At 38.3% G+C, this 10,405-nt stretch overlaps 1 protein-coding gene across 5 annotated transcripts in view; it reads right to left on the bottom strand.

Moving 5' to 3' along the window:
- LOC110102523 (ATP-dependent DNA helicase SRS2-like protein At4g25120) overlaps positions 1–10,405 on the bottom strand; it is a 90,390-nt gene that overhangs the window by 39,917 nt on the left and 40,068 nt on the right. For 4 of the 5 annotated variants that reach the window (XM_028697428.1, XM_028697427.1, XM_028697426.1 and 1 more), the window contains one exon: positions 1,033–1,099. The exons of the other annotated variant lie outside the window; for it this stretch is intronic. In XM_028697428.1, coding sequence (XP_028553261.1) covers positions 1,033–1,099 — 67 coding nt within the window. The remainder of the gene's footprint in view (positions 1–1,032; positions 1,100–10,405) is intronic. 5 annotated transcript variants of the gene reach the window in all.

A 10,405-nucleotide genomic window follows, 5' to 3' on the forward strand; every position in this document is an offset into this window, starting at 1 on the left:
ATTAGCTCAATTGCAATTTGTAGGCTTGAACGAACATCATTATGGAGAATTTTTCTGACAAAACCTAGTTGCACTTGTTTTGGAGCTGGCCTCCTTGTTCGTTTCTAGCATTCTATGCCTTGACCCATCTTCAAACCCTAGGCTATACGAATCATAATTTGATTGAATTTTATGACGCCCCTCAAGTTCAGCTATGACGCATTATTTTGGCGCCCCTCAAGTTGAGCTATGACGCACTATTTTGGCGCTAAAGCAGATTGCTCCTTTTAACGTTGATGAAGACCCTTTTGTGTAATAATGCGTCATTGGGTTACATACTTAGGTATTTTGGTTTTTGCTTGTGTGGTGCCTATGAGCAAATGTTGTTTTGTTAAACTTTTACTTATTACTTCATTCTTCAGGTGCATTTGGAATTTACTCGTGACTTGATCTTTTAATGGAATAAATGAGTGAGTGTCCACCAAATCAAATGTTTACGCACAGAAATTGCAGGAAAAATAAAAGCAAAATTGAATATACAAAAACATATCTACCTCCCAAACATCAAAAATCAAGATTGAAAGAAACAATAGAAGCCATCAATACCACTTTATTAAACAAAAATCAAGGTTAAATACACTGAAGTTGCAAAAGAAAGAATGGGAAGTGCATTTTAGGGTGTCTTTTTATTTTGTTTGCAAGAGTCGTTTGTATTGTCGTAAGTTTTCTTTTGTTTAGTTTAATTTGAAATGTAAGAGTTTGTTCGTCCATTTTCTCGTCCTTAGTCATTTTTCGTCATTAGAAGTCCATCGTGTCGTTTGTGATCGAGAGATATAGGCTCCCCTATATCTCTTGCTCGCACCAAAAAGAGCCAGAAAAAAATTCACCAAAGTAAATACAATCATTCTGATTTCCACAAAACAACCATATTCTTCCAAATGTTACAACAAAATTTAAAGTTTCTCTCTGCTTATACGAAAGAAAAATGTTATGATAACTATTTGAAAGTATAGTACAAGGGGAATATGAAACTGAAGATAAGATATTTTGCACCTTTCTAACAAGATCTGCTAGCATGCCAAGTGTGGACAAAACCCTGCGCCCTTGGGTGAGTTGAGCCCTAATACCAGCACAAGGAGTAAATCATTCATATACAATTTTGAGGAGAGCATAGAATCAGCATTTCCCCTTGTTTATTTACTTAAAAGGCTAAAAAAATATTCTTTGTTGAGTACTTGCAATGAACAAATAAAGTTCATAGGAGAACCACAAGATATTGCATACACCTCAAGGTATCAATATAATCATATGTAAAAAATGAAAACATAACTATGCTTCATGGGAAAAAAATTTAAAAAAAAAAGACAACAAAAATGCTAACCTTAAGGGATTTAAAATATGGGTATGAATAATCAGGTCCAAACTAAAACTTACATTCAACTTTAAATTGATGAAAGTACGTGCCATTTGCCAATGAATTCTGCTGTCAGGTTTTACGTTTGGATAATGGAAATAAAATTTCTAGATGCCTGGTAAGGGACGCACCAGTGGATGTGGCCCGCATCCTAATTTACCAAAATAAAAAAATAGACTTTCTCAATAAATCGGATTTGCTTTATAGAAAATATATTTTATGTAATTCCAAATTTACCACTTTTTAGAATAAAAACAACCTAACCGGCTTACTACTCATGGTTTATTACATTTTAGATATTACACTAGGCTAGTTAATTGATAAAAAAGATTATTTAGGCTAATTAATTAGATATTAACTAAACATTGACATGAAAATTAATCTGATCAATTAAGATAATTAGGGATAAAATTAGTCAAAACATTATAATTAATAAATTAATTATTCTAAGTGATTATTAGCAAAATAAATTACTACAAGGAGCCACACATTAATAATTAACAATTTATTTATCTTAAGAGTATTATGTAGAAGTTACTGATTTGAGTATTATATCACACTAGTTAATAGGCTAATGACAGATTAATACTAAGAAATTAATTTGTAATTAATTATTAGAAAATTAATTTAGCTTTATTATTTAGGCTAATTAGAAATTTTTGGGCTAATTATGAATTAAATAGATCATTAGGTATTCATTATTATCATGCTAAATGCGGTTTTCTTATCATTCATACATATTTAATTTAAAATAAATAGTCTAACTAGTTATGTATTACTTAGAATGCAGAGAATCAAAACATCCTCATCAATATTGATATCCTATAGACTAAAGTATAAGCTAGTCTTTTCTAGATATGGATATTTATCTCGCTGATAGTGATTATAATTGTTTTTGGGTTATATAGGTTGTGTGAAGCTTTCCTTCCTCCAGTATGCTATCAAAGAGCAGGGTGAGACAATCAATTCGTTTTTTCTTCATAATTTTCCTATTCTTCGTCTTCTTGATTATCCCATTTTTGCCTTCATAATTTTTCTATTCTTTAACTTCTCCAACCACTGGCTCTCTTCACCTTTCCTTTAAACCAACTGCACTTGTCAATCATTAGTTATCAGAGCTCTGTTAGAATCATTTTTGCTATAGTTTTCGAAGCGGTACTACAAAATTCCTAATTTGGATGCTATACTTTGGTCTTTTCATATAGTTGTTGACATCTATATATATTCCACGATCAATTTAATGCATCAAGGAAGGCAAATAATGGATATGTCGTTAGCACGAGCATCGGGACACCTCGATCGCTATCAAAATGGCTCAAAATTTTATCGGATCATGAAGTAGATCACACGGATGGCTTAGGCACCGAAATTGCTAAGAGTCATTCGTGCGAAACTCAACCGAAAATGACGACAAGCATGATTGTTAGCAAGCGCGACATTCCACAAAATTGTCTGAATGACTTCCAATCATCAAACAGACATCATTGATGTGTTCAAGAAATTGATTTTACCTATGGGGTGACCGCTCGCAATCGAATTGAGCAAATGCGATCGAAATCGACGAACTACGAATAAAACATTATGCGACATTGCCTGAATGTCGTTTGTTCTCAAAACGGATTTCTTTGTTGTATTCGGGACATTGAAATCATATAGAAAAGATTGTAATATTGCTTGGATCTCCACATGAGCAAAAATTTGAAATCGACATGAATTTTGCGGCAACAACAACACGAAAACCAAGATGCATAAGTCACAAGAAATTGCACGGGGATCAATAGAGCTCTTTTTACTATTTCAAAAAATATTGTAGTTCAATTTTATAAATTCTAAATATATCTAAATGTACATAAAAAATAAAATAAAAAAATAAAAAAATTGAAATCATATACTCTACCCAATCTAAATCCCTACAAAAATCAGCTATGCACTTATCCTGCCAGACACCCTATCCCTGCCTAACTTCCATCAAATCCCTGCACGCCATCTATTTACCGCGGGCACAGTCACTGTTCTCTTTATGCACTCAAAAGAGCTCTCTCCCCCTTCATTACCCCACATACTAAGTCACAGTTGCTTCTAACCCAGACCCTCATGTATCTCATCCCGTTTCACTACTCGTGCAAGAGCCCAAAGCCTCCACCCTTCTTTCCCCACTCGAACAACCCTCCTTTCCCATAGCTGCACTCTTCTCTATACGCTACTTGAACCGAACACACCTCCACTTGCCATGTATCCCAAGCCACTACATCCTCACTAGCAGCAAACAGTTCTATCCAAACTCCCCTCTCCCCACCCCTGTTGGCACTGAGCAGAAGCCAAGCCCTTCATTCCTCACCTCTAATCTGTTTATTCCACTAGAGCGGCTCCCGTCCCTTCTCACACACCAAATCACAACTCCACACCCAAACACCAAATATCACAAATCCAATAGCCACCCTATTCCAAATATTATTATTGTAACAATTAGTAATAGTTAAAAATAAGAGAGGAAGAGAGATTTTCCCAAAAAAAAGTAGTGTACTCTGTCCTTATACCCTTGACGCCCTCGATACCGTTGTCATTGTCGTCTCGCTCATACAAAGGAATAAAGCTTGCTAAACTCTAAAAGTCAAATATCGTTGTCAACGCTTATGGTGCAACAAGCAACCCCCGCACGCGCTTTTCGTACATGACAGGAGGAAGTTCGAAGGTGACATTAGCAGCAAAGTTGATGCTATCAAATATCTATATTTTTATTTATATTAACATTAGTATGTTTTTTTATGTTCTTTTTTTTTTAGCTATCCAATGATGGGAAAGCATCCAATGATCATGATAGGTTGTGCTTGGGGCCTGGTAGATCTTTGGTTTTTTGGCTCGATTGGTCCTTGGTTGCTGCTGGTTCACGGGTTGTCTTATGGTCCACGGTTTTGGAGCCTATAGTGATGTGTGGAAGAGGATGGTGATTGAGCTTATTTTCTTAGTTGCTAGCTCATTAATGATAAGCTGAAATTTAGTAGCTCATTAATGTTCTAAGGTAAGCTCATAAGTTGGATTCTTTATTGGAGTGGTCTTGTCCCTTCTCCTCCCCTTTCTTCTTTAAAATTTGTCCTTATCCCATGGGATTCTGTGGCTGTTTTTTGGGCTTCCTGTGCTGGTTGTTTTCCGTGCCATGGCACCTTGGTTTCCCCGGTTGGATGCTGGTTTTCCGTGCTGGGTGGCCTTTCCGTGTCTTTTGGCGCCTCGGTTTTGTGCGGGCCTCTTTGGTTCCGTGGATGCCTCTTCGGGTCCCTGGCTGGGCGGTTTCCCGTGAAGTGTTGGGGGGATTTACGTGGTTTGTGATGCTTGGATTCCTGTGGGAATTCAATAAATTGATTGTTTTGTTTCTCCTCTCTTGCATATAAATATAAGATGTTTTGAGATGGAATAGTAGTTGAATATTGAGAGCAAATTTGCTATAAACCTGCGGGTTCTTGGAAAACCTTGCGAGCTTGTTCCATTCACCATCTCTTTTTCTAGGAAAGACTTGCGAGTTCTTTCCACCCTTCTTCTCAGCTTATAATCTCTTTCGTCTCTCTGCAAGTTCCACTCCATCTGTACCCTTCTTCTTGAGCTTTGGTGATGTTTGTTGGCTGATTTGGGAGCATTTGCTGGACGAGTTTGGATTGGACAATTGGACTATCTTGCAGTGGTGGACCATCGGCTTGCTAGCCCTAAGCACTTATTTTACTTAACCTACATGTCGATGCATGTGAGGAACCCACTCTGACGGTTGTCTGAGGATAGCGTTGTTTTTATTTTCTTTGTTTCTTTGAATTCTCTTCTAGTTTTCTTCGACGGATATTGGATGTCATAAATGATTGCTACTATTTGAATCAAGTTTGGTTTAATTTCGCCCTTTGTCTCCTTGTTTGTTTTTTTTATCTATTGTGCTTACATCAAATTGGTATCATAGCAAGTTCACTTATTTTTGGGTTGGTAGGAGTTTCTCTTTTGTGTTTAACAAATGGCTAATGATCATGGGGATTTGCAACAAATGATGCAACAATTGAATAATTGGCAACAACAAATCAACACGGTAGCTGAAGCAATTGCTAATCTGAATGTCAATCAAGCTGATGTTAATCCTAATATTCAAACTTCTAAAAGTGAGGAGGAAGAACCTAGAAATCAAAATAGGCGACAAAGAAATTGGGATTATCGAATTAAAATCGATGTCCACAGTTTTGAAGGAAAATTACAACCTGAACAATTCATTGAATAGGTAGAAAAAAGGAACAATTTTTCGAATGGAAAGAAATCCCGGATAATCGAAAAGTCAAATTCGCAAGTTTAAAACTAACGGGACATGCATTAACTTGGTGAAAAAACTTACAAAACAACAGATTAAGGCGAGACAAAGAAAAAATTCAAACTTGAGATAGGATAAAAGAAAAGATGAAAAGAAAATTTCTGCCTTCTGATCATTCAAGAACTATCTTTTAAGAACTTAACAATTTGCGTCAAGGAAATCAAACTGTTGAAGAATACACTAAAAACTTTTTTAAATTGCAAGCTAGAAATGATTTAGATGAATCTGAGGAGAAAACTGTAACAAGATATCTTAATGGATTAAAATGGACAATTCAGGATCAATTTAATTCACGGCATGGACACATGTCCGACACGGCATTGGAGTGTCGCAATTTAAAAAATTAAAATTAAAATCGGACACGCGTGTCGTGTGTCGGACACGCATGTTTGGTTATTAAATGATAAAATCGTTCGTTCTATTTACCCTTTTCCGCGAACAAGAAGCCCTATTTTTCCGATCCACGAAAGAAATCTTCTAGGGCGGACCGGGAGAGCTCGCAGTCAAAGCCAAACGGAGCCCGCTGCCTTCGCCTCCTATTCCTTCGTCATCTCTGCTCGAGCCGAGGCCAAGCAGAGCTCGTCTTTCCCATTCTTTCATTCTTGCGTGATTTCTGCGGTCATCCGAGGCAAAGTTCGCAATCAAGGCCAAACAGAGCACCTTCTCGCGCAAGAGAGCCAAGACCTGTAAGTGGATTTCGCTATTTCATCTCTTCATTTTTGAAAAGCCTAATGTACATGCTCGGTACAGCTCAGTACATGCTCGGTACCGCTAGGTACAAGCTTGGTACCGCTCAGTACATGCTCGATACTGCTCAATATATGCTCGGTACAGCTCAGTACATGCTCGGTACAGCTAAGTACTTGGTACCGCTCAGTACATGCTCGGTACTGCTCAATATATGCTCGGTACCGCTCAGTACATGCTCGATACTGCTCAATATATGCTCGGTACTGCTAAGTACTTGCTAGGTACCGCTCAGTACATGCTCGGTACCGCTCAGTACATGCTCGGTACTGCTCAATATATGTTTGGTACTACTAGATACATACTCGGCACCACTCGGTATCTTCCCATACAAACAACAAACGAACTTTAAAAACAAGCAGAACTTCAAAATTACTCTTACAATAAAATTTTGTTTCGATGAGGTCGAACCCCACCAGGGGGTAGCGCCCCCTTAGACCCCCGGCAGACCAATATATTGTTGTATTCATGTTGTCTTATTATTAGGATATTTTGATTTCACTTCATATCAATTTAATTTAATGTATGCTAGATATGCTAAGTGGTGCCAAAGTTTTTTCTAAAATTGATTTGAAAAGTGGGTATCATCAGATAAGAATTAGACCTGGGGATGAATGGAAGATTGCTTTTAAAACCAAAGAGGGTTTGTATGAGTGGCTTGTTATGCCTTTTGGTTTGTCAAATGCTCCAAGTACTTTTATGCGAACAATGAATCATGTTTTGCGACCTTTTATTGGGAAGTTTGTGGTAGTATATTTTGATGATATTCTGATTTACAGCATTCGTCCATCTGAACATCTTTTTCATGTCAAACAAATTTTGCAAACTTTAAGGGAACAAAAATTGATATCAATTTGAAGAAGTGTTCTTTTATGACTTCAAGTTTGACATTATTGGGTTACATTGTATCTGCTAAGGGAATAAAATTAGATCCTGTGAAAATTGAGGCAATAAAAAGCTGGTCTGTTCCTAAAAATATCAGTGAGGTAGCATCTTTTTATCGTCGATTCATTAAAAACTTCAGTTCTATGATCGCTCATATCACTGATTGTTTAAAAAAGAGAATCTTTAAATGGACCCCTGAGGCTGAAAAAACTTTTCAACTTATCAAAATCAAAATGAGTCAAGCTCCATTTCTTAGTCTGCCAAATTTTGAAAAAGTTTTCGAAGTTGATTGTGATGCTTCGCATGTTGGTACTTTTAGAAAGTTAAACCAAAAGAAATTTGGCCCTTTTCATGTGCTTCGAAAATTAGGCACTAATGCCTACTTGCTAGATCTACCAATTACTGTTGGCACTTCTCCTGTTTTTAATGTTTTTGACCTGTCTTTGTATGAAGGAAATTCTGATGATTCTGTAGACATTAAAACTTCGTCACTCTCTACTCATTTGGCAAAGTCTGAAGATCAAATTGAAGATGTTGTTGAAATGAAAGTCACTAAAACAAGACATGGGGAACACAAGAGGTTCTTGGTCAAATGGAGCAATCGACCATTAACTGATTGCACCTGAATTGATGCTGCTGATCTAAAAAATTTAAATTTGGAGCTTTATGAAAGAATTGCTAAAACGTTCTCATCATGAGACGAGAATTTTCCACCAGGGGGGAATTGATGCTATCAAATATTCTGTATTTTTATTTATATTGAACACTAGTATGTTTTTTTATGTTCTTTTTTTAGCTATCCAATGATGGGAAAGCATCCAATGATCATGGTAGATTGTGCTTGGGGCTTGGTAGACCTTTGGTTTGTTGGCACGATTGGTCCTTGGCTGCTGCTGGTTCACGGGTTGTCTTATGGACCACGGTTTGGGAGCCTATAGTGATGTGTGGAAGAGGATGGTGCATTGAGCTTATTTTCTTAGTTGCTAGCTCATTAATGATGAGCTGAAGTTTAATAGCTCATTAATGTTCTAAGGTAAGCTCATAAGTTGGATTCATTATTAGAGTGGTCTTGTCTCTACTCCTCTCCTTTCTTCTTTAAAATTTGTCCTTATCCCATGGGATTTCGTGGCTGTTTTTTGGGCTTCCTGTTCTGGTTGTTTTTCGTGCCATGGCTCCTTGGTTTCCCTGGTTGGCTGCTGGTTTTTCGTGCTAGGTGGCCTTTCCGTGTCTTTTGGCACCTCGGTTTTGTGCGGGCCTCTTTGGTTCCGTGGCTGCCTCTTCAAGTCTCTGGCTTGGCTGTTTCCTGTGAAGTGTTGGGGGGATTTCCGTGGTTTGTGATGCTTAGATTCCTGTGGGAATTCAATAAATTGACTGTTTTGTTTCTCCTCTCTTGCCTATAAATATAAGATGTTTTGAGATGGAATAGAAGTTGAATATTGAGAGCAAATTTGCTATAAACCTGCGGGTTCTTGGAAAAGCTTGCGAGCTTGTTCCATTCTCCTTCTCTTCTTCTAGGAAAGACTTGCGAGTTCTTTCCACCCTTCTTCTTGGCTTCTAATCTCTTCGTCTCTCCACAAGATCCACTCCATCTGTATCCTTCTTCTTGAGCTTTGGTGATGTTTGTTGGCTGATTTGGGAGCATTTGCTGGACAATTGGACTATCTTGCAGTAGTGGACCATTGGTTTGCTAGCCCTAAGCACTTATTTTACTTAACCTACATTTCGATGCATGTGAGAAACCCGCTCTGACTGTTGTCTGAAGATAGAGTTATTTTTATTTTCTTTGTTTCTTTGAATTCTCTTCTAGTTTTCTTCGACGGATTTTGGATGTCATAGATGATTGCTACTATTTGAATCAAGTTTGGTTTAGTTTCGTCCTTTGACTCCTTGTTTGTTTTTTTATCTACTGTGCTTACATCAAAAGTGGGTAAACCTTGTACGCATTTTTTGAAGCGTGACAGGGACACTCCTAAGTACTCGTACATGTAATTAAGCCGACGAAAATCTTTGCGATCTTTCATGCGAGTAACTCGAAGACCCATACACGTTTTTCATAGTGTGGTAGGATTGAAGATATCAGCCGCGGTGTCACCTGACACCCATACATGATTTTCGTAGCATGGTGGGCAGGCTTAGCTCTCCTAAAATTCACCCTATGTGAGGGAGATGTCAAGAGGCTGCCAAAATTCAGACGGAACAAAAAACTTAGACTTAAACAAATTTACAAGGAATTGGATATAAATTAATATTTAAAATTAAATTATAACAACATAAAACTTTAAAAATTGTTGACGAATATTTTCGCACCGACTCGACCCCGATCAAGCTCGATCGATCGACGTCGAGACAAAATTGACTCAAATTAAACTCCAATTTAATTAAATTAAAATTAAATCAAATCAATTCAAACGCCGTCGAGCCCAATTCGACGCAGTTCGACACATTTCGGCGTCGATCCGAGTTCAATTTCGAAAAATTGACTCAATCGAACAAAATCGGACCCAAATCGACTCAAATCGATTCGGGTCGAGCCCAATTCGGAGCCAATTTCAGCCAATTCGGAGCCAATTTCAGCCCCAATTGATTGATTTGGGCTCAATCAACTCCCCAAATCAGAAAATTGAAACCTAGGGCTGAGATTTTTTTCTCATTTCTCACCCAAAATTTGGGTTCAATGTACTCAAATACATTCTCCTCGTTTCAAGTAACGAGAGAGGCTCATAGGCTCATTTGGGCGGTACCCTTGGTTTGTCCGTCCGAAGCCAGAGCGAAACAAGAGCGGGAGAGGGAGTGGGGAGCGGCATTCGGCTCCTCCTTGGCTTTCTTTCTTCCGTCCCGACACACACAGAGAGAACGAGTGAGAGAGAGCGGGAGATAGAGGCGGAAATCCCTCTTCTTGCGTGCCGAACCCTCCATTCGCGCTCCCTTGCGTGCGTATCTGCCCTCCGACCCCGCTCAAGGCTTCGGCTAAGCTTCCCAGGCGTCGGTCTCCTCTCAACCGCCGGACCTCTTGAAGCTGCCGGCCTCCAAGTTCGCCCCAGAGCCTT

This window comes from Dendrobium catenatum, unplaced genomic scaffold (assembly GCF_001605985.2).
Source record: "Dendrobium catenatum unplaced genomic scaffold, ASM160598v2 fragScaff_scaffold_932, whole genome shotgun sequence".
Lineage (NCBI taxonomy): Eukaryota > Viridiplantae > Streptophyta > Magnoliopsida > Asparagales > Orchidaceae > Dendrobium > Dendrobium catenatum.